At 37.7% G+C, this 25366-nt stretch overlaps 1 protein-coding gene across 1 annotated transcript in view; it reads left to right on the top strand.

Moving 5' to 3' along the window:
* Positions 1-25366, top strand: part of STIMATE (STIM activating enhancer) — a 37392-nt gene that overhangs the window by 5635 nt on the left and 6391 nt on the right. Inside the window, exons 2-5 of the mRNA XM_087744497.1 lie at positions 12637-12685; positions 14572-14667; positions 18369-18490; positions 24647-24759. Coding sequence (XP_087600623.1) covers positions 12637-12685; positions 14572-14667; positions 18369-18490; positions 24647-24759 — 380 coding nt within the window. The remainder of the gene's footprint in view (positions 1-12636; positions 12686-14571; positions 14668-18368; positions 18491-24646; positions 24760-25366) is intronic.

The following is a 25366-nucleotide window of genomic DNA, read 5'->3' as shown; positions in this document are numbered from 1 at the left end:
CTAGTATTAGGCAGTCTGAAATGGCTTCAAGGACCACTCTGGGGTGTCACAGCAGCGGCGATGAGTCCCTCTTAAGGAAGACTGGTAAGATAACGCTGTTGAACTGCGTTAAAAGGCAGGGGAGGGAGCGAAGGGAAAGTCAATTTTTAAAGAGGAGGAGGTGAGGAAAAAAAAACCATCCAGACCACGGAGGTAGCAGGACATTTTCACCGGAAAGCGAGCGGGTGGCTGGGCTGCGGGGCCCTGGGCGCCCGGCGCGGTCGGGCCCCGGGGGAGGACCCTGGACAGCTCCCCCGCGGGCCGGGCCTCCGGCGGGCAGGCGGCCGGGCCCGGGGCGGCCGGGCCTGGCCCGGCCCCGGGAGCCTTCCCGGGGATTCGGAGTTGGGCTTCAGTTCGGTGCTGCGTGTGTGAAGCAAATAGCGTTCTTACCTGCCGGTGGCTCCGCAGGTCTGGCCGACGTGACGGGGTGGTGCAATCCCCTCCCATCGGGCTGGAGGCCAGGGAGGAAACAGGATGGGGTGATGGCGGTGGGAAGAAGGTGTTTTAACCTCTTGCTCCTTTGGGCCCAATCCATGGTAATTAGTAATGATGAGTATCTTAGTGGGGCATACTAGAGAACAGCTATTATTCTGCAGGTTAAGTGGCTGCTTGTGGCTGCAGGACTCATAAAAGCCCCTGTGAGGTCACTTTGGTCACGGCCAAGTAAATCATGCCTTACAATGATCAAGTGTTTTGTTATCCCCAGATGGTGAGGTATCGCTTGCATCTATGTTACATAGCTGTTTCTTGTTCGTTGTAAATAAATCATCAGTCCTTTCAGTATCTCTGTGACATCCTTATCCGTGTTTGAGACAAAAATAAGAGATGCAGTAGGAAATGCAGCAGGAAGAAAATGCAGCCACATGGGTAAATTAGCTAAGGAAATTGCTTTATTTTACCGTGCTAATATTGTAGTACTCTTTAATACGTAAAATACATAGTTGGGATAAATTCTGTCCATCGTGAGCTCTGCAGAAAAAGACAAATCTTGCTTCACGTTGTATAAAAGCAAGTAATAGTCATGTTGGGAACTGCTCAGCTGATCCTCTTTTAAGTGAAGCGAATAACCTGAAATGAATTTAGGAATAACAACTTTGGAGCTGTTTCATAATTTGAAAACAGAAGACCAGTCTTTTTTGTAGCATAGTTAGTGACCATAGGAGAAACATGTTTTCATAATGTTTAGTCCTGCTTAAACTACATTTCCTTGTTTTTTTGACTAAACTGCTTGCAAGATATCTGATTCTTTGTTGGATATAGATTGTGATAGCACTTTATTGGGTGGCTTAATGTCCTGATAATGTCAGGTCATTAATATTTCAGTGTCACTAAATGCAGCAACTATTCTTGAAATGCCATGCCAATAAAAGTTAAGGAAAAAAAAATGGTATCAGTTTAAGCAAATAATTTGTAATCTGTCAGTAAGTTGCACTTTTCATTAACAGCTGTCTGATGCCCTTCTCTGTCTTGTTGGCTCAGAACGTATTACATTTTTCTTATTACTCAGCTGATTGCTGGATATAATTGTGCTCCAGATAATAAGATTGTTCTAAGTATAATTGCACGTGTCATTCACATTATGAAATGTTTAGGAAAAAGGATAAGTTATGTTGACATTTGGAAACTATTAAAATGATAAATTATCCAGAAACTCCGAAGCTGTGTTTAATTAGAACTAACTTCTGGACTGTTAGCTAGACTGTTGTTTAACTGTAAACTGCATAATGAATGTATTCTTGACTAGTGTTTTATAACTAAATTTGTAAGGAGCTGATTTGTACAAATACACAGTGCGCATTTTTGCGTTCTGCAGTCATATTAATTTCACGGTTAATGAAGTTTGCATTCTTAAACTGGTATTTAACAAGGTCTTATCTGTGTGGATTTTGTTGGTGTAATGAAAAATCAGGTCTGCTTTCTCACGCCTGCTGGTAGGAAATGCTTCGCATTCTCAAAGATTTCGTGATCACAGCAAAATATATTCCCTATGAACCTTAATATGTTAAATCTCACTGGCATATTGAATATGAGCTTGGAGCTTGCATGAGACTGCCTTTGCAGGTGGTGTGGTATACGGATGAAGTTTTAGGGTTTAATCAGGAATAATTAAACTTGTTCACACTGTTGCTCAGGATACTGAAGACCTGTTTTTCTACCACTGACCCTGAATCACACATTTTATATATATTTGTTGTCATAACCTCGTACATATGTTGTCATATGTAATGAATGTTGAGGATGAAAATGTGCTAAAATGGATTCACAGTTCAAATTCCTCACATATCACATTCATGGTTCAGGTTCATAGTTCCAGGTGTGAGTTAGTTCACAGGAGTGCTTAGCTAGAGTAGGGAAAGGTCATCTCAAGGAAGGTACTAAACTTGTTTTTTCTATTGTTCATGGTGCTTTTTTTCTCTAGTGGTTGCTATTTTTTTTTTTAATAATCGAATGTTTTTGTAATTTGAAATGTTTTTACTTTGGTCATCTTAACTTCTGTCACATTTTTGGCTACCCCAGATTCTAACACCAACCATTCCTCTTCTTGTAGTGATTAATGTGTGTTGGCTCACCTGAGAGAAGAGGAACACAGTATTATGTTTCCTTGTTTTATCTGGTCGCCAGGCAGTAAATAGAGCTCAGAAGGATTTGGAAAGCAGCTGGCCTGTAAGCTGCAAGGTGCTCAGGACATGACGATTTGTGACAAGAAGTTTATTTGTATACTACTTCTGTTTGAGAGATCTCTCCATTGCTGTGCTCCACTGACACTGTTGAAAGACATGAACCAAAGGAAGTAACAAGAAATGGTTGGTGAGAAGTGAACTAGAGAGAGGAGTTCCTGAATTTTTGAGCGTTTCAAATTTAACAGTAAGTTTTACAGGACTGACATCAGTTTGGTAACTGGTAAAACTTAAGAAATCATTGTCCTGGGCTTGAATGCTTAAACTTGGCCAAATATTGTTTTATAGGGTTCATCTTATCAATTTTGGACAGGCTAGCCAGTCATCTTGAATGAGTACTTACAGAAACAATCTCTGCTTGCTTTTTTGTTGTGCCACTCTAGTTATTCTTTTTCCATTTGTCAAAAATACAGATTCCGCACCCCCACCCCCACACCCCCCCGAACAAATTACTTTAAAATTACAAACAACTAACAACTTATCTCCTCTGTCTCTAACAATTTTTTGAAGATGTTATGGTCTAAAATTTTAATTCCTTTTTAGAATTATTGTTCTTAAATTCTTACTTGTGCTGGAAAATACCGGCTACTATGCAACTTCTTCCAAGATACCTTTCTTGTTTTGAGGCTGATGGCATGACTAGCAGCATATGTTAGTTTATATGCATAGCGTTTTAATGCTTTCATTGCAAGGTAATTGTAATGTTAGAAGATTAAATAGTCTAAGGAGCTTTAAAATTAAACAGGGGAAAAAAAAGAAACCACCCTCCTCCATCTGATCTTAAAAACTTGAGCTTTCTTATGGCAATGTGTTTTTAGTGCTGGCATTAGGTTTTGGTGTTGTGAAGCTTTTATGAGACTTACACAAATATTAAGAGGTATGAAGCTTTATCATTAAGAAGAATGCTCATGCATGTGGAAATTATTACATGTTTTCATCTTTATTTCAGAAATGTAATTTATGCAGTAAATACCTAGTTGTTATATGTGATACGTTATAACAAAGAAGTCTACATAATTGGCCCTGACTCTCCTTTCATGATATTTGATTGTGTGTAAAGAGAATGTATGAAAGTGGTTGTGTGGGTTTTGTCCTTTTTAAAGCAGTTGGTGTTATGTGAAATGTGTCTTGCTTGCAATTCAATGCTTCGATAGTTTCAGCAGCCTAGGAAGAATGAATCTGGTAAGCAAAGCTATTCAGAATTTGAATGCGTTCTAAACATATAGTGTATGTCTGCCTTTGGCCTCCTTGATTAATAGATTTGCTGTTTATCATTTTCTACAAATGGAAACACGGTTTTCCTTTTACATTCTTTTTGGGTATATCTGAACTTGTATTTTGGGTTTGCTTTCTGCTTTTAAAACTGCTACAGTTACTGGCTTAATTAATATTTTAATGAATGATGAGTGAGTTTGTAGCTGTGCTTTGGCAGTTCTGTCAGTTCCCAAGAGCTGGTTCAAAACAACCGGCTTGAATGACTTAAAGTTCATTGATATCTGTTGTCATACTAATAGCATTAGGAAAGCTTCATGTATTATTGAGTGGTATTGTGAATGCTGTACGTGAAAACGGCGTTGCGAATCATAAATTGCTGCTTAGTGCACATTAATATGGATTGATTCTGTTTGTTTTGTACTAAATAATTCATGTTTCCCAAATGGTTCTTATTTTTAATAGGGGGGAAAAAAATCCACTTGAACACAGCAGACTGTATTTTTCAGCTCTCACTAGATGTATGTACTGCATGGTAGGAATGGGCTCTCTGTTTCTCTAGCAACATACCTTTTTTTTTTTTTCTTTTGGTAGTTGTTTAATAACACCTGGTTCAGAGTATAAAAGTATTTGCGAGAGGGCTGTGTATTAAACTTCTAAAGCCAATCTTACAGGCACCTTTAGTACTGGAGGCTTAGATTTGCTTTGCTTCAGCTATCTCATACCTGTTGAGAAAACAATAGCATATGCTTCTGTCTCTGAAAGTGCTGGGAAACTGTGGTTTATTATTATGACCTTTCAAATAGAGCACACCTTGACCGAACGGTGCTACATATGCTAAATGCAAAGATAACAAATGCCTGTCTCTGAGATCAAATCTTGTCTTATAACTTTAATATTTGGATAAATATTTCCTAAATTTCTTAAGCTACTTGTGCTGTTTACCTTAGAGTTCTTAAAGTGGTTATTTGCAACCCTTTATTTTTAGTATTGCTATAGCATTGGCATGTCTTCCAGGAAGTAAAGGGCTACTTTTGTTTACATAGTGCGTATTACATGCATTTTCTGACTTCTAAAGTGCTGCTCTCTCTGGGGATAGCAAATAGGTTAGCAATTGAGAGTGGGAACTTGTCTCTAATTCTTTGTCTGCTAAGTTATTTAGCTATTTTAAAAGTAAGCTTTACCTTTAAAAAAAAAAAGGGGGAAAAAAACTCAATTACAATGGCTATTGATGTGGCATGTGTGGGCTACATGCTCTGCTAAGACACTTTTGTTTCCTTTATTGACAACCAAGTTAATGCTTCTGTCAGAACCACACTTATCATGTGCTACCAGGATGCATGAGATCAGCCTTGGTGAAATTGTCTTAGACTGAGTTGTATGCGACAGGTAATATGACTTATTTGTGTGTCCCCCAGCCAGTCTTTACAAGCTAAGCATTTGGAATTTTTTTTTTAGCTTAAAATATGTACGTGTTAGGAATAAAAAGCTCACCAACCTCATGTAATAGATTTGGCTGCCCTTCCTGAAGAAGCAACATTGTCTGCTTTGTTCTAAAGCTCAGGTAGCAGGTATTTTTCCTGATAATCACTTGTCCTCTCCTCCCCTGCACTGTGAAGGGGAGCTTTACTTTGTGATAGCCATCCCCTTAGCTATCACAAATCCTTTCTAGGGACAAAATTTACAGGTAGGCTTTTAGCTGGCTGTGGAAGCAGGTAGGAAGTAAATGTTTTTACAGAGGTAACTTCCAGTAACTTTAATTCTCCAGTTTTTATCCAGCAAGTACTGCTGCCCATTTGATAAATTATCTGAAATCCAGTATTGGCACATCATTTTCCATCATCTTACGTCATCTGTGTTGAGACAAAAGAGCTCATGAGATAGCTGGGCTTGGCTGATGCTCGTCATTAGCGTATTTAACGTTGCAGTAAAACAAAGTCCCTTGTTTTCTGCTCTAACAAGAGTGCCAGTCAGACCCATTTAACTATTGCAAAGTTTTTGCTGCCTAAAAACTGTAGCCACAACATTGTTCGAACTGCTTCCGTTGGAATGAAGAGACTGGGGTGAGATCTGCAGTTTTGCAGGTACCACATGGCTGCCCAGACACTGAATCATTAGTCTTATGATGTCCCTGAATAACTAACTAGCTGGGTCATTACACTTTCTGTCCAGAGTTTGTATAAAGTTTCTCTCTGGGCAACTGTCTTTAATGGACAAGTTCTTAATTACACAGGTTTCTCTACAGAACCGTTGAGGCCAAGCATGCAATGGAATTAAGCAAAGAGGTTGGGTACTTGTATGGCTAATACTGTTTTCTGTCTTACAGAAGTTTTAAAAATCCTTTTGCGAGGAGCAAAGCTGGTGAGCTCATGCACTTCGTAGTATGTCAGTCTTTAACACTGGCTAGAACAAAATTTTCCTTTGAGTGAGTTATTCCATAACTTTCTTCATCATGAAGAAACCGTGGTTCCTGGTATCTTACTCCAATACAGCTGTATCACTGGATGTAGCTGCAAATCAGTTGCTCTAGTCCAGTATAATTTCTGCTTTAGTATAACTGGTGTCCAAGAGTGTTGACAAGTCTAGGTCATTAAGCAAAAATATAATGAATTTTGGGGTTCTTATGTAGGGAAATAAGCAGCAGGCTTTCAGGGCATCCTGTATTTGAGCATCTCAGTTGTAGTTAATGGGACATAGAAAGAGAAGGAAGAATTGCAGTAGAGCAAAAATTGAATTTCCAAGAACATAGTGCATTTTCTTTTTTGCCTGGAGAATTGAGCAACAAGCCAAAAACACTGGTTCTTTTGGTCTTTTTTGCAATCATAGTTATTACCTCTCTTTAAACACCCATATACTCCCTGTGTTCCTGGTTTTTTAAACTATTAATATAGGGAGATGCTGAGCTCATAAGTGTCCCAAAAGCTTTTGGCAATCAAGTGATCTGTGGTTTGCACACTTGTATACCTTTTTTTACGTCTTTTTGTAAGGCATCATTTTAGCCCATTCTCATTAGGCATGTTGTTTATTGCAAAGTTAATTAAAAAAAAATCTGTTTTGGGGAAACCTGTAATTTCTTATTCCATCTTCGCTGCTACCAAGAAAATGGAGGGGGGGGGATAAAGTGAAACTGCAAGACAAGCCTCTTAAAAGCTTTTCTTTAGTGGGAAAGGGAGGTAAATTCAAACATATGATAAAGATCACAGGTAACATAAAATTCACTGATAGTTGTCATTCCATGGTGGTGTGAATTTTCAGGAATTATTAGTGTGCATGTGCTTATTCATAACAGACATGGTTCCCACTGTTGTTGTGGGAAAAGTGTTGATACTAACAAGCAGAACAGTGTTTTTGACAGTCTTCCTAAATCGAATTTTTAAAAATTGAAATCTGGCCTGCATATGTAGTTGATTTTACAAGTTTTTTACAGGGTTAGAAATTGCAGGATCAGATTTCTGATGCATATGTTCTTCTGATAACCAAATGTTCTGAAAATAGTTCAGTTGTCTGAGAGTAGCCATATGAAATTCTGCATCCGATTCTGAGTTTGGATGATAATGCTTGGTTTAGCTCTTCAGCTGTTAGTCCATACATAGTTAGCAAAACAGTGTTCTACTGGAAATTTTAACAGTTGTCTTGAATGTTGGAAATGACGTGAATTAATATCAAAGTAACCCTGCAGATGACAAGAGTCTTGCACTACGAGGGCTGTGTTGGAGGATCTGTCTGGCTGCAGCTTGTTATTCAGGAAGCCCAGCAAAGCCAGCCTGGTGGAGGAGATTCAACACCCTTGTGATAGAACACTGTAGGGAAGCTCAAACTGTAGCACATCTCTCACTGTTAAATTCGTGTGTGTGTGTATGGTTTTTAGCTAGCCATACTTTGGTCCTTTGGTAATTGGCTCAAATCTTGGAGCTTTTAAGTGCCATATCACAGAAAGATGATTTTTTAGACTTAGACCAATTTTTGTTGGAAGGGACCTCAAATGTCACCTGCTCCCACCTCCTGCTCAGAGCAGGGCCAGCCTGTGTGTCCCCTTGCTCGGAGCATTGTCCAGGTGCATTTTCAAGGTCTGTGAGACTGAAGTCACTGCACCCTCTCTGGGCACCTCGTTGCAGAGTTTAGTTGCTCTTGTTGGAAACTTTTTACTTCTATCATGTTGAAACTTTCCTGGCTGCAGCTTGTGGCTGTTCCCTCGTGCCCGTTGCCTGCGCGCTTGCGAGAAGGGTCTGATTCCATCCTCGCTGAAGCCGCCCACGCACGTGAGCGGGTTTGCATGTGTGATGTGCGATTGTGATCTTATCCGCGCTAAACTTTCCTCCTTTTGGTTTTCGTCTTATGTTTGGCTAGCTCAGCTGTCGCTTTGCTGAGGTCTGATGACAGAAAAGTGTAGGAGGTTTATGAAATGAAACATTTTGTCACACACTTTGACCTATTTTTGACTGGAAATATAGGTGAAATTCCCAATTCTCTCGTCAAAGAGCAGTGTTATTGTAGTACAGCTGCAGAGGACATCAAACATTGAATATTCTTTAGCTTATTTTCCTTCTTTTGAATTTCAAATTAATGAGCTAGAGAAATCTTCTTGGATCCTTACCGGGATCAGAAAGATTCTTACTGTGAAATGCCAGAATGTGTGTCGAAGAAATGCAACAATACATGATATGTAGGAACATTTCAAACGTTTGAGTTGGGCCAGTTTTAGGCTGCTACAAGAGCAGCCATCCAGAAACTTGGAGTTCCTGAATCCATATTGAAGTTACTTCACATCAGCAAATATTTCCCATGGGACTTTTTGAGGAGGTGAAGGAGGGAGAGAAAGAAAGGCTGGATTCCAAGTACAGATTCAAGTGTTCCTTTTCACGTTGACAGTTTGGAGAGGTTTTGCTTTATTTCTTGTCTCTGTTCTTGTATATGGCCTTTATTCTTCCCTATGAGTCTTCAGTTTTCTGCAATACTGATTGCAAAACTCCTATTTTAAAGTAACTATTAGAAACCCTTCCACAGTACTCTGGCATTAATTATTCCTAGAATTTTAATGAAACGGGAAGACAATTTAATGAACTTGAATTTTGCATTAGCGATACTCTGCCTTATATGCTTATCTGTTATCTGTCCATCTGGCAGCTCACATGCTTGTTGGCAGAAGTGCTTTTATTTCCTTTCCTGAAAAATTCTGGCATTGAATGTATAAACAAGCAGTACTTCTTTCTTCATTTATAATTCAGCATGAAATTCTGAACATTATTAGTTAATTAATATTAAATATGGTGAATTCTTGCTAGTGTGAGTATAACGCTCCGAATTGAAGCATATGGAGTGGTACCACCTCCTCACCGTGAGAAGCTGGCAGATTGAGATCCATCTGTCAGCTGACACACGCACCAGTGCACGTCTCTGAGTTTACGCTGAGGCAATGCAGGCTGCCAAGAGAAACTGTGAGTGGGGCTGAGAGCATCTACAATCATGACAGATTTTGGGGGAGGGCAAGTGGAAGAATTGCTTTCCCTCCCCAACTCGATAGATGCTTAAAAAATTTACAGACTCTTTATTTGAAAACTTGAGCTGGCTTTTCATTGCAGAATTAATTTATTAATAGCAAACACACTATGGACCCTGAGCTTACAAGTGTGGTTATTTACAGCCTGTTGCTTTTTTGCTCGATTTATTCACCTCCTTCCCCAGCTGTATACAGCCATACAGAAACCATGCTCCCTTGCTGGGGGAGAAGTTAAATTGCTCTCGACTTGAACCACTGATGTGATAGTATATTGTGCTGGGTAGACAGCGTAACCCAGGTACTGCACTGGGGTGTGTAAGAAAATACCTGGCAATATCTGGGTATGTCAGAAATACCTGATGTTCACAGACATAGAGCTGCAAGAAACTAGGCTGAGAAAACAACCCTGTTTCATGTGGATCTACTGGGCTTTCCAAGCGTACAGGTACATATGTTCTTCAGGTAGCAACTCCTATAGCATTTAAACAGATTCTCACTTCGTTTGGCAGGGTAGAAGGTTGTAGTGTGATCGGCTATTTAATACATTCCCAAAAGACATCTGTAGAGGCTTTCAAAGTTAACTCTCCTGTTGGATGTTAACTTAAATGAAATGTAATGTTTTCAGAATTGGCCAGAGAAACACAGACATTCTGAAGTCTTTTTCTCAGTATGGATAAAATTTGAAATGGTGTTAGTTGAATTGGTTTTGAATATCCTCTTCCAAAATGATTTTTTTGTGAATACTTTAGAGAAAGAAATGAATCCACAGGTTTATACAACTTCGTCATAGCGATAACAGACAAAAGCCTAAGCTTGGAATTTCCCCACCCCCGAAGTATGTAAAATCTTATCAGTTTAATTTCAGTTTTGTCTGCAGAAAAGCATCTTGCACAAACTCCTCAGTAAGTTGAAACTTCTGTTTCTTGCATTTATTTTGTGATGTTATGGCTTCCTGGTTTTGTGCAAAAATGACACTAATTAAAGTCATCCATAGTGTGACTGGGGAGAACTTGTCATAAACAGCAAACTAGTTAACTTAGCTGGATGTTGCTCATTTTTAACAGAAGTTTTATATGTATGGCATGCTGTTCACAGAGAAAACTGCTGGCAAATGTTGCTATTACAACCTTATCTTTGGTATAAATGTACAGTCTCTTCCTCTTGTCACTTTTTAATTTCTAATGGTTGTATTATATGGGGGTGAAACACGGTTTCTCTCTCTGCTGTCAGAAGCAGTAACAGGGCAGACAGTAAAATGGCAAGTTGTTAGCCTGGTGTTCCCTGCAAATGCTGCCCTTCCACCTTGGAGGTGAATTTTTTTTTTTAAGGCATTCAGGTTTGAATATTAATGCTATATTGTATGAGGATGTTTGGCTTTGGGGAGAATTGCCTTACTTGTGAAAAAGTTGATTGGTTCATAAACCAAAACATTTTCTAAAGGCTTGTAAGGTAGGTAAGTGTAACTTATATACAGTATCCTATTTGAAACTTAAATTCTTTGCTCATACCTGGAGAAATGGGTTAAAATACCTATCGATATTTTGCATGACCTATACATGCTATGGTTTGTGCCTTTTAAGACAGAATCTCTGCAAGTTGAAGGGGAGGGGGGGAATTGGGGCTTAAAATTTCTTTTTTTTTTTTTTCTTTAAGAGATAATTTCTAAGTAAGAGCCTAAATAATTATTTTTCAAGACTTACGTTGAAGGAACTGGTGAGTGACACTGAACCTTGGTCAGAAGAAGGATGTAAAACCTATATATAAAACCCATCCTTAGTGGAAAGGTTTTCCGTTACCCTGTTATCTTTGGTCTGTCTTTGGGGTATATAAAGAATTAGTATCTTGCAGCTGTAACAGAAAATAAATCTGTGTTATGGAATTAGGCCAGATCCAGCAGAGGTGAGGCTGCCGCGGCTCCCTGCCCCAGGTCTGACCTGTGGCAGGGCTGAGCCTGTGTTCCCAGAAGGGAAAAGGGTTTTCTTGCCCAGAAAGAGTTAGAAATGGAATTTCCTAAGAAGACAGGACAAACTGCAGATCAGACAGTACATGTGTATGGACCAGCCACTGTTTATGTATGAGCGACTGTTTTTATCCCCTTATCCCTCTGTTTTCCCACACTTGTTCCTCCATGAGTCATCTAGATACTTCCCTTTCCCCACCTTTGGTTCCTCCCCTAAACAACCCATAGTAAGTCTTGTGCAATCCCAAAATGCTCTTCTGCATCCCATACCTGTCCCCATACCCTGATGCGCTGACCACCTCCCTCCCAAAGGTGCTCTGGAGCTGGCTCCCCAGGATGGGTGTCACCCCTGGCTGGTGGGGCTGAGACTCTCCTGAGACAGCCGTCCCTTCCTCTGAGTCCGTAATTTGTGTTCCCCCATCTGCCTTTGGGCTTCTGCTCCTCTGGGCTTGTGGGGATGGACCTGGGATGGGCTGATGGACCTGGGCAGGGTATGATTCGGGCTCCCCCTCCTTTGTGGGTGTGCAGAGGAGCTTTCTGTCAGGTACCCAAATAATTTGTATTATAAACTGTATCAAGATAGAAATAGTCAAATTTGTCTATTTTTTTGGCCTTTGTATAATTGGCATTAATTTTAATACTGGATTTTTTTTGAGTTTTTAATATGTTACGAAGTATCAACCTTTTTGTGAAGGGATTATCTGACTAAAAAAATCTGTCCTGGTTGCAATTCAGTTTGCCCACACAAGTCTAATTTGTCATCCATAAAATAAATACACTTTGTCAGAAAATATATTTGTCCTGTTACTAATTCATTTGATTTATTTTTGATGTTATAGATTGCCCCTATATTGCGAGAATACTTTCCAATTCGACTTTTGGTCTCCAGTGAGCAAAAGAAACGGCTTTTTCTAATACCTGCTTTACTATCGGAAATTAAATTTTCTGGATGGGCAGTCATAAAAGCTAAGGCCAATGAAATAGTGGTTGGTAATAGATTATTTTTTCATGTGAGGTATATTGGCAGTCGGACGATGAATCTATAGAAACTTGAAGGTGACAGAAGGGAGTAAGTCTCTTTAAAAATGTATGCTTAGAGATTGATGAAGTGAAATGCAGTTGTGTAAGATCTAATTTATCAAATAATGTAACATTTCTGAAAGATGATTTGCTTTCACTTTTCTATACTTTTGTTGGTTTGGGAGTTGCTGATTACCTTCAATTTTTTATTTTTTTTTTTTTCTTCTTAGTAAAACGCTTCAGAGAACCAAAGCATGAAAGACGTCCCTGGAGAATATGGTATGTTTCTGCATGTTTTATTCTTAAATTTTTTTTCTTGCACATTTTAGAAATTGAAGGAATGATTGTATACATATGATGATTAAAAAAAACAAAGTGATAACAAGAAATTAGTGACTGACAGTGAGGAACAAAGAAAGTTACCATAATACATGGGTCAATGAAAAAGTTATCTTCTGTGTATTTCCCTGCTAGTTCTTTCTTACTGAACGCTTCCAGGAATCTCTACAAAGATGTGCATTTAGACATAAAGCTGAAAGTTGTGCTTTCTCCTGAAGGCAGAAACTTACAGTTACCCTAAGATGCATCTGAACATCTACAAACTTACATAAGCTTACAAGAAGCTCTCAGCTGGCCTTAAACAAAATTCCATGTTCTGTAACTATTGTACTATGTATAAGATAGAAAACAGTATGGTAAAAGATATAAATACATAAGCCATAAAAGAATACAAGGTATAAAAAGTATATTTGTTTTTACTACTTTTTAAGAGTTGTTGGATTGTAGCAATGCCAACATAATCTGTACTAGTTTTGAGACTGGTATAAGTGTTAAGCTGTCATTCCAGTTGTTGAAGACTTCAGTGGCTTAAATTCATCTCATACAATGCTGCTTTTCATAACTAATCCTGACCTTTATTTTACTGAAAAAATAAAAAACACAAAATCTTCGTGTACTTCAGTCTACCTCAGCCTGAAATTCTGGGTAGTGTGGTGATAGCCTTTAATTTTTAAGCAAAGAATCTTTTTCTAGGACTTGAGTATTATTATTTATAGTATGGTGTACTGATTAGATAAGTAACTCATTGGCTTCCTGCCTCATCTCCAGTACTCTGCTTTCTATGTTGTGCAATGAATGCAAGAGAATAAAGTTCAAGACAAAATTGTCAGGGAGGGGAGATGAGTTCGGGCATAAAATGTTGTTTGGATCTGTTGAGGTGTTTGGACATTTTTAGACGTGGAAACAGCAGGCAAAATGAGTGTTGGTCTGTATAAAGAACACGCTCTTGCCTGCAGAATACTTGTGACATGATTCCTATATTTAATATTTAATGAAACATCATTGGAAGTTTTGTTTTTGTGCAAAGGATGGTGATAGAAGAATGGTAAGGGCTGGAGTCAATACTGCATCAGCACCTAAGTGCTTTTTTTATATTTTCCCTGTAAGTAGCAAACTATTTTCTCTCTAACTCTGTCATCTGCTTTGGAGATAATGCTTTCAAGTTTGTAATTCTTTTGCAGTGTGGTCTAAGCTGTTGTACTTTAGATATAACTCAGCAAGACCACTTCATGCTTTCAGGTGAAAAATATGTTGGCTTTTTAGCGAAATATTATAGGTAAAGGAATCATTAGCCAGCTATTAATCACCAACAAGCATGTGATGAGGATTTTATTTTTGTCTTTGCCATAAATTTGCTAAAAATGCATAAACGTAAAAGGACTAAAATATCTAGTGAGGCTGGGATACTCATTGTTTACAGGAGGTTATTAAAGACTTAGCTAGGTTTAGTGAGGATTAGCTCTTGGATAATGCATATGATACCAAGAAGATATCCCCAGACTTTAAATTTACAGTGGTAAGGTTTCATGTTAGTATGATTTGGTTTATTGTTAGCAATATTCAAGAAAAAAAAGGGGCAGAATTTTAAAAAGGAACATTGTTAAATAAGCTAAATACCATGACACTTTATCATTCTGGTGTTCTTATTTGAAGAAAAAAATAATAATTGAGATGGAATTTTAATTAAAATAAATTTAAATACCAAAATAAATTTTATTTTAATTAAAAATAAAATAAATTTTATTTTAATTAAAATAAATTTGCAATGTGTGACTGTGGTGTAAACAGTTTTGTGTGTCTTAAAAAAGTGTTTTTACTCTATACAGGTTTTTAGATACTTCCAAGCAAGCCATAGGGATGATGTTCATCCACTTTGCAAATGTCTATTTATCAGACCTTACAGAAGAAGACCCTTGTTCACTGTGAGTGTTTAATTTCAGAATAATTGGTCTTTATGGAAGTTCTGCTGTTGAGTTTGGTGGTGTATGTGGATGATAATGCAAGATATAGCTGATAAACCAATTTTCATGGTAAAAATCAATCACTTTCAAAAACCTGTGGTTTAAGCTTAGTTAATCAAGGATCGCAGTTCTGCTGTTTTAGTTCATGGCTGGCAGGACCTGGGAAAGCTTTTTCTGGGCTATAGCTATTTTAGACTGTGGGTAAACTCTTACTGCTTCTCCCTCTCCAGTTAATGAATGAGGACTTAGTACGCACATTGTAATATGGGGCTGTTTACTGAAGGAGGTGCTAGGGACCAAAGGAAATGAATATAAATATAAATGAATATAAATGAATATAAAGTTGTGGACGCTGAGCTCCCGCTGCACTGTTCACTGTAGCAAGGCTTTAATATAAAGTCAGGTTGCTTCCAGGGATATTTAGCAAAAATCATTCGTGCTTATATTTTCTTCTAAACCCTATATTAGCTACTGCAGTATTATTTTCGTTTTGTTAAAAGCAGGAAATCTTGCTCGGTACCCACGCAGTTAGTACAAAAATTAATTTTGCAATGTCACGCTTGGAGCAGTGTGACTAAGTAGATAAACATTTCACTGTAGTGTATTAAACCTGAAGATTTTTATGACTAAGACCCCATCAGGCTCTTTACAGGAGCTCCTGAAGCAAATGGTAATTGTATGGGTTTGTTCTTGATAGAGCTCATGCTCAAAGAAGCTTACACGTTCCTGGTAATGGAAGCTGTGAAATTACTTTTAAAAGCTTAGTAATTTGCCCTTTAAAACCAATCCAGTTCTTTCAATGGCATCTGCTCACTGTTGTCCTTTGGTAAACAAAGGAGCTACACAGCTCACGGAATATGCTTGTGTTGCTTCACAAGCCTGTTTTATTTCCCTTATCCCTCCTCGGTTTCTTTTGTGTTCCTACATGCTATAAATGTGCAAGTAAAATACTGCTTTTCTCTTCCCACCACAAAGCATTTTGGTAGGGAAGATGCATTTATTTTAGCACGCTAACTGTAAAGTTTAAGTTATAGTTATGACAGTTTATATAATACCAGGCATCATTGTAAGGTTTTCCTTGCTTACTGATTTAAGAATTTCCTGATAGATTTAAAAACTGGCAGGTGCAAATTGCTTTCATTCTATTTTTATATATTAAAGTATATATTCATGTAAGCTAACCAAGGCACGTCTACAGTTGTCAGTGTTTAAAGTGAAAGCTCAATAGTTTATTACAATATTTTAAAACTAAAAATAACTGCACTGTGTACTGAGTTTTCAAAATAAAAGGTTTGCTAACATATGCGTTCTTTTCTACATGTTTTAATATAGTCTACATAACTTTATTTTCAAGTACCACTTTTCACATAAGTGTAATGTGGCACAAAACAAGTAAGAAGGTGAGATAGAGAACTGTTATTCACTGTTCCCAGGATAACAAAAATTACAATGCGGAGCTGCAGAATTTCTCAGACAAGGGTGCAGGTCCTCCTTGTTAGCAGAAAAGATAGTATGTAGTATCAACCAAAGCCACTTGTCCTTTCTTGGGAAAAATATATCTTAAGTGTGCAAGTGGGTCAAAATTAGCGAGTAAAAGGAAAGTTTTTGTCTGTGACTTCTATGATAATTTTACTCAGCAAATTCAAACATGGATAGTTTTCTGTTCTTTCCTGTTCTGTAGTTTGTGGGTTATTTTCAGAACAAAACCAGAAAATACAGTTTCAGAAAACATTGTGGTTCAAAGCTTGGAAAGAACTGCAATTGGAAGTTGCCATTTGTTAGTTTGGGAATGTAGTGCTGTAATTCAGGCAGGTGTGTGACAATATCAAAGCTGATAAAACATCTGTTAAAACACCTTGACAGATGGATTGTTGTTTGAAGAATTTTAAATAGAAAAAGCAAACAGCACTCTTCTGCAGTGCAGTGTACTCAGCGGGCTGCATGCCGTACACCAGGAAGGCTGTATGAACCCCAGCCTTTTACTCACTGAACTCTGTCAAATGCGTTTCTCTGATCGTGGCAGCAACTTGTTGTGTTGTTTGTGCCAGTGCACCAGTTACACGTGAGGAGGGTTAATGCGGTGCATCACAGAGTGAGCGTGCTGCCCACATGTAGTGAGCTTGATGTGCTTGGGAATATCAGGCATACTTGGCTTGTGCTGTGAGCCGTAATTTGATGTGAAATAGGTGTTGGCACGTCTCTTCTCCCTGCTCCTGATGGCTGCCTTCCTGCTATAGGCTTACAGCAGCCCCTTGTGGCCTCAAAATGACTTGTGTAGACTTGTAATTGCTGAGTTTCCTCTGCCAAACACTAAACCTTGATTTTTAATGTTTGTCTAATATGCAGTTCATTAAAACTCTGATTTGACACGCAACTATTAGAAAATAACTAGTTTTTAGAAAGTTTATGGGTAAGCCTTGGCTGAAGCAAGGTATGTCTGCTTCATTTTTATTTTTGAGTTGCTCTTGAACGGGATTTTGAGGGTCAGAACAGCTTCTCCTTTACTGTTTTAACTGCACATATTCTGTCTTTGCTTTCCACTTTCTGATACTATTTTGTCCACATGGATTTGTCTCCGCAGCCAGCAGAAGCCCACAGGTCTCTGCTTTGGTATTTTTATCCCTGCAGATAAGTTCCTATAGACTCTAGAGTTTACCTTAAGTATTTGGAATTACCAAATAAGAATCTCAGTAACGGGCATTTACTATGTCTTATAGCTGGCTCTTTCTCAGCTGCTGTTTTGTTCAGCTAAAATCGGTGACAGTAAATATACCAAACTGACTTACAAAATGCTCTGAATTTCAGCTGCATCATTTAATCAACCTAAGAATTCATTTGAAACCCATAGTAATCTCTAGTTTCTTGAAGCATAGGTAAAATCCCAGAAGCGTTTCTTGAAACAATAAAATTAGTAGTGCAGCAGTTGCGTGTCCGTTGAGGGGTGGTTTGGTTTGGGTTGGTCTTTTTTTGGGGGGGGGGGGGGGGAAGGCTTGTTCCTGAATATTTCAAATGTTCATTGGGCAAGAATTGAAGTGCAAGAAAGTAAATTGCTTTTCTTCCTCACGCTAAGTTGAAATTTGGCCTAGACGGTGACTGTGCTCTCTAGGCATGGTATTCCACTGCTCATTGCTCCTTGTTGAGGCTAGGAGGGGGCTCCCTTGAGCAAGAAAAACTATGTAGTTGTGGTGTCTTTTCCCCTTGGAATGAAAATGTTTTGGGTTGGGTTTTTCACCTTCATATTCCTTGAGGTGTCTTTAAGATAACTTCTCTTTTTATTCCTTTTCCTTTTATTCCTTTGGTTTTATTCAAATACAGGTTTTCCATGCAGAATGAACGGAGCAGCGGTAAAAAGGAAATCTGTTTTAAATTTAAAGGAGTAAAATGAATATTGGAGTTTATATAGAGTATGAACATGCACACACCAGAGTTCACGAAAATAGAAGTTGGAGCTTAACTTTAAGGACAGAAACAAAATATTGTGTCTCTTCTAAAACTATTTAAATTTCAGGCTAACTATGTAATTACAGAAATGGGTAAATGATCTCAGTACTCTGGCTTCTTAACATAGATACAGATCTTTTTTCAATAGTGGTGTTAAAATACACTGAACTTGTAGAAAATGGACCCTTGCTCCTTGTTTTCTTTTACATTTTTCCTTTCAGGTACCTTATCAACTTCTTGTTAGATGCCACATTAGGAATGCTCTTAATCTACATTGGTATACGTGCAGTCAGCAGCATTGTGGAATGGCAGCAGTGGGAGTCCCTTCGCTTTGGTGAATATGGTAAATGTTTCTGTTCTTGCACTGAAATGATGTTCAGGATAGAATCTCAGAATATTTCAGCTAGTGGTTAACTCATCTTAAAACCATTATACAATGATTATAGTGGTCATTTTAATATTTCACTTGTCACAAGGGCTCTTTTAAGTTCTGTATCTTGGCATGCACCTTCTGTGTTAGAAAGCTCAACAAGTTTCTGATCATTTAGTGAGTTTGGAAAAACTGCTTAAACATTTATTTTTTTAGGAGTGATTGAACAAATTACGATATTGGCTGATCTCATGGAAAAATACCAGCATGATAAATTTACTCTGAAACACTTCTAAATAAATGGTAGCTGGAAGGTCATTTCCTATTAAAGCTTTCACTGAACCACATGCCGTTGTCTGAAGATACAGGCTAAGAGTTCTGCCAGCCCTCTGTAAAGTAAACAACCACATGCTTTCAGTGAAGAGAATGGCAAGATGGCCTGTGCTTGTCCTCAGGTAATGATCACTCGAACTCCTGCACGTAGGGCTTTTATCATTGAGGATAAACTTTGTCCAGGCTAAGGGATAGACTAGTGAAATCACTTTCATGTGAAGTTGTGGGTTTTAGTTTCCATTACGTTTGCCACAGAAGTCCACTGATCTGCAGAGACTGTGGATTTGCAGATGCAGTTGAGTAGCATACATACTCAACATCAACATTTAATTCTGTTCAACCTGTTATTTTCAGGTTGCTTAGTCTGGCTGGCTGGGAATGGAGGTGCTATATAGATGCGAAAAATTACATTTGAAGCTCTTTGAGACAGGAATGGGAGGAGAGGTTGCCTTATAAGAGAACTATGGCTCTTCATCAGAGAGAAATACAGACAAACAGAAAACCCCCCATGCTTTGGGGAAAAAAAGTTAAAATAATGTTTGCCTAACAAAGTAGAAGCTTTCATAGCAGTTTTATAATTATCATTGGTAGGTTTTTTGCATTTGTAGGTTTCTGTTTTTAATGATCTTAAGTGGCTGATAGAATTAAGAATAAATAAATAAAGGCCTTGCCAAGTTGAAATACTTTAAAAGCTTGGGAAGTTTACAATTAAATCAAGTAACATTAATTGCAATTTGCTTTAATGTCAGAGGTTTAAAATAGAGATGATGACAAGCATCTATCTTAGGAGAAATAACTGCCTATACTATTAGGGCATTTTTTATTAGTTTTATGTAAATGTAATGTGTATCTTTTACAGTACAGTTTATGACCATTTAAGCTGTTTAAATGAGCACTGCCACAACCCTGCTTATCTGCTTTTTTCCCTGCGTGCCACAGTCCAATATTTCCACTCTTTTCCTTGGACTGGTATACGTCTGACTCTTCAGGGAACTGATTCGGAGAGCTAAACTATCAGAAAATTCACCATATGTAGAAAAGTAAATAGTTCCTCCAGATCAGTCCCCAGACTTGGGTCTCTAAGGGATTAGGTAAGCACCAATGCCCAGGGAAGGGAAAAGGGCAAGGAAAGAGCTGAGACGTTGCTGAGCTCCATCTTCTGACTGAGCTTTGAGACCTATTGCCCAAAGTCCCTTTTTCTGATTGTTGATTTGGCTTGAAGCCATTTAAAGATGTTTGAACAGCTTTCAGCCCATATAAAATCGGCTTTCCATTCAGAGCAAAAAAACCTGGTGTATCTGCTACAATTATAGGTAGGTACTTGTAATCATGTCAAATTAGGAAGACATAAAATCTAGTATAGCATTCTGTTTTTTCTTGTGTAATCTGTTCTCCTCTCCCATTTTAATGTTCTTTTAACAATAAGCGGTCTATGTGGATGGGAAGATGTGGGGAGTATATTCACTCTCCTGAAATTTCTCTCTCTTATTGACTTCCAAAATGAACCTGTTTTTATTTTAGTTAGTTACGAGGCATCTGTGACTGCAGTAACTAAGCTCTTAAAATCAACAAAAGAACTTGTTACTTGTGTTCTGCTGCGGAGGTGGTCTGCGACTGATCCATTATTGTCATTTTGAATTAGGAGATCTGAAATGCCTAAACTTGTTTCTCAAGTATTTTTTCTGTGTGTATGTGTGTATAAGTGATGTGTGAAGTTATGTAAGTCCTCTTTACTTAGTTATTCTTTCCAATATCAGACCATTTTATTAGTGACTAACTTTCTTTTCTGTATCTTCATTAATGTGCTGTCCTGACCTTAGTGTGTTGGTTTTTTAATCAAGATCAAGCTGTCGTAAGGACCGTTAAAAAGCATATTGTAAATCTGTGTTTCCATTAATCATGTGGGAGAGGCTTCTGGTATAAAGAGAAGTAGACAGCAGATGAAACTTATTAGTAAAGGCTGTGCAGTAAGTTTAGACCCTATGTAAGAAATCTGTCTAAAAAGGACAAGATGCATTGGATTGTTTGCTGCCTTCTTCTGTTAAGTACTGCTGTTGTTTCTGAAGTGAAATCCCTCATATCACCATTTTATTTAAAATTTTTCACTTTGGCCCCCCAAAAATTGTCTTATTTTTCATAAGATTCTTTAACATAATTAAATGAAGTAGGGTAGAAGAGGGTACTAAAATTGCAACTGTGTTTAGACTTAGTATTTTGAAGTTACATATGGATGTTTAGCATACATGGGTGGTGAGGTGTCTGTTCATTGAAAAGTATCAGAGACTTTTGGCATTTTATCTGTAGTAGTAAAGTCAAGTCCTCAGCTTGGAGATCAGTGAGATTTCAGTTTGTTTGCAAGTGTGGGAAAACAAACAAGAGACCTCCCCCCAACAAGTCTCTTCTTGTGATTGAGCGATGTTGTTTGTATTTCTAGAACCTAAATAATCATTTGTCTCAAGTTCATTCTCACTGTGAGCTCATTTCCCTTCTTAGCTCTATTACTTGATCCCTGGTGATTCACTACTTGAAGCTGTCACAAAAATAGCAGTGTCCTGCTGGTTTTAAAAGCCTCTTCTTTATATGGAGGATAATTTTTAAGCATAAATGCCTTAAGGAAAGAATGGATACCAAAATATCAGCATTCATAAATGGTTGTGGTTTGTACAGCAAAACAGCACTGCATGCTGGTTTTCGAACAAAGTAGCATGACGCTTCCTCAAGGGCTTTTTTATGTCAGAATTTTTAAGTTTATTAGATTTGTCTTCATATTTCCAGTTTTATATTTTCAGATTCATTACCTCAGCAGCTGGATTTTAATAGAAGTGCAGAATCAGTTAATATATTTGAGTATGTAAAGAGGAGAAAAGCAGTCATGATCTGTACCGAAAAGAATGTTCCCTGTGTTCTCCTTCCCTTCTTGTCTTAGGCTACTTTAGCTGCTGCAAGTAGAAAACAGGTGACTAAATCCCTCTTGGTGACAATGAACTCTATTGGCAACTAAATCATGCTGTGTTCTCTTTGCTTCTCAGATGGCAAAGCTTAGAAATTGTATTTGGTGCATCTTTTCCCTCTAGCTCTTTGTTTGCAACTTGCAGAGCAACTTATAGCCATATAGGGTAGATAGCACTTACTTTAAAACTTTTTAAAATTTATTTTGGAGTAGTTCTGTGAGTTGGCATTTTCTTAAGAAAATTTCTCAGGATTTGAAGAACAGAGGGAAGTTACAGGACAGAGGAATCACAGGTATTTTGTGCAAGAGCTGTTTATAAACGTGCTTCTACAAAGTGGCTGATGAAAGTAGTATACACTAGTATAGACTAGTTTTTCATTGCCCAGCATTTTCAAAAAATGCTGCTACAGTTGTCACTGCTGAGGATTCAAAATTTTTCAATTTCAGTCTTAATGTGCTTTTCTTGCAGTAACAAGATTTCTACTGATTTGCCAGTTTATTCTAGACATGTAATTCGTACAGGACAGGTATAAAATCAGAATTTGAGAGAGACTGTCAGACACTTTAGAAATTAAATTAGAGCTTTATGGCTTCAACGTTAACTGTAAAGTTCTAATTTGAGTTTGTGTACTGAATCTTTGAATGTACAAATGTCCCAAATATTCTTGGGAACACTTCCTGGATGTAGTGATATTAACTTCTACTTTTTCTCTTAAATTGCATAGTTTATAAAACTAGAAAAAATTTGGTTGGAAAGGATCTCCAGAGGTGATATAATCCAACCTCTTGCTTAAAGCAGCATTAACTTCAAAGCTAAAGCAGGTTGTTCAGGACGTGGTCCAGACCAGTTTTTAATTTATCCATGGTTTGAGATTTCAGAATCCCTCTGAACAACCTCCTCCAGTGCTTAACAACTCTCATTGTGAAAGCTTTTTTCCGTTATGTCATAACTGTATGTTCGCCCATCCAGTCTTTATCTTCCCAAGTTTTCTACAAGGATGCTATTGGGAAACTGTCAAAAGACTTGGTAAATTCTAAGTAGACAGCATCCTTGTTCTCCCCACTTGTAATTAGAGCTGAGAGATAATTTTGTAGATGCAGTAGGGCACACAAAAATCCTCAAGTAGAATTTAATGTACATAACTTCCAATTTCAGTCAGGTACAAAAAAAAAAAAAAAGAAAAAAAAAAAACAAAACAAACAGTGCCCCATCCCTGCAAAACATCATGGAACAAAACGTTCAGCGGTGACAGTGCACAATTAATATTAATACAGAGTTTCACAATTTTTGGACGTACAAAATCTCATGTGACAGAATAGTTGCAAAATTGCTATAGCTGTCTTTGCTTTTAGGAATTAAATACAGATTGGAAAAAAGCTTGGAATAAACTGGTAAAGTTTCAATGGTAAGTCTGTAGGTAAAGCTAGATTTTTTTTTTTTTTCATATTTGCTAGCTAATGAAGAAAACTAGAGAATGCTAATAAAAATGTGGAGTATAGAAATTAATTGCTAAAATTTAATTCTCAAATTTAATTCAGGCCTTTGTGTCTTCAGAAGAATCACAGTTGCTCAACTTCAAATTACTGGTGTTTCCCCTTTCAAATTTTCTAACTTTTTTCTTTTTTTTACAACAGAAGCCATGAACTGCAGCATATATGTATAAGTTGTAAAACTTGAGCATTTTAACCTTTTTCCTCTTGGACTATTGAGTGTTGATCACTAGCTCTTACTGTAAAACTCATCTAGGGAGTTTTCTTTGTTTTAGACTCTAATCTGATTTATCAATTTCTCTTCGTAGTATTTAAGCAGCAAACAGTAAGTCTCAAGGCTATTACCAAGTATTAATACTGAAAGCCTTTCAGAAATGTTCCAGAAAAGGAAGTAGCAACTATCCATTACGCATTACAAATACATAAAGGCATCTGAATTTCCATTGCCCATTATTCATCCCCAGGCTAAAAGTTTTAAACTGCCTTTGAAAATGTTGCAGAAGACTATCGTGAAGACTAAAGAGCTAACACCCCCCTCCAAAGCTTCCTTTTGGTTTCCAGTGAAGTGCTGCTTTAAGCTTACCTGCAAAGCTTGTTAGGCATGCCAGTCCTCTTCCACCCCACCCCACCCCACCCCCCTTGCTTTCATAGAGTATAATAGTCTACATAAGTTTTTGTGTTCAGATATTTGTGGTCTTCATTCTGTCCTGGCAGATAACTTAATGCACTCAGGTTTTCACTCTGCCACAATGGGGTGCAGCAGAATTTCAAAAGCTTTCAGATTAAAACTAAAATGTGATCTCAATATTTTGTTCAATTAAATTTTTCATAGCAGCTCTTGAACCTGTTGCTTCAATTATGATTGGTTAGTTATGGTAACTAACTTTGTAGAGAGGAAAAATATGTTTAAGGTAGCTTAGGGAAAATAGCAGAAATCATCACGTTTCTACTTAGACTGAAGGGAAAGATGTTTTTCCCCAGGTATGTTTCCGTTAAGTTTTCCCTTTTAAGAAACTTAGTACTTCATGGTGGAGGGTCAAAAATAACAATTTGATGAGAAACAAATGTAATGCAACTATACCTGTCTTGCTTTCATCAGACTCTGTAAAACAGTGAGCATATAACCAGGTACTGCTGAATTGGATAAAGTCCTATTATATTCAGTTTCTAAACTGATAATTTTTGAAAGCCGGGGTGAGGCTGAGACGGGGGGAAGGAGCAGCACTAAGGAAATTGGAGATGGCACTTTAAGAGGATATAGCTGCCCTGCCTCTGCTAATACTGCTTTTCTAAAATGTTTACTGTGAAGTAAAATCAACCCTATGCATATATTGAACCTTTCTTCTTTCTTGCAGGTGACCCAGTGCAGTGCTGTGCTTGGATGGGCCAATGTGCTCTGTACATAATGATTATGACATTTGAGAAAACCATCATCATTATAGTGCTTCTTATACCTCAGTGGAAAGAGGTTTGTATTTTTACAGCATTTTACAGAGAAATGAATTGCAGGTGGAAGCTGTAAACCAATAGGCTTCTAATAGTATTTATTGGTTTGGCTCAAGCATCATAATTGTCTACAGTCAATGCCGTTTAACTATCTAGTAGTGGTATGTTCTTTTAGCTTGATTAGGATACTGCTAATTAGGCTTTCTGGCATCCATTGCCGGGAGTATCCTATCATATTTTGGAGGGTTTTTTATACAATACAATATATAAAATTTTATTCTATCTCCTTGTCTGAGTGCTCTTGAAGCTACTAAGTGGTTCTTCCTTTTCTTAATTCTTCAACCCTTACTTAAAGCTGTTTTGTATTGCTTCTTGTAGTATTTTAAAGAATTTTCTTTGCCTGACCTTGTTGATAGATCTAAACTGTAGAATTTTAGTAATTTGCAATGGATTAGTGAAGCCATTGCTGATGACTGGATAAATATTTATTTTGATAGAATGTGTGCAGCATAATTTTCAAAGTAATGGTGCATGGTGTTATGGTCCATTAAAACCACTTAGTCCCGACTTTATGCTCTGGACTACTTTGGGAACTCAGTCTTCTCCTTGCTGTGTATTTTGTGAAATGC

The sequence above is a fragment of the Nipponia nippon genome, unplaced genomic scaffold (genome assembly GCF_047370975.1).
Source record: "Nipponia nippon isolate SJK-2023a ecotype South Korea unplaced genomic scaffold, ASM4737097v1 scaffold_9, whole genome shotgun sequence".
NCBI classification, from domain to species: Eukaryota; Metazoa; Chordata; class Aves; order Pelecaniformes; family Threskiornithidae; genus Nipponia; species Nipponia nippon.
Note: the sequence above shows the minus strand (reverse complement) of the source record. Positions and strands in the feature narration are given on the sequence as shown.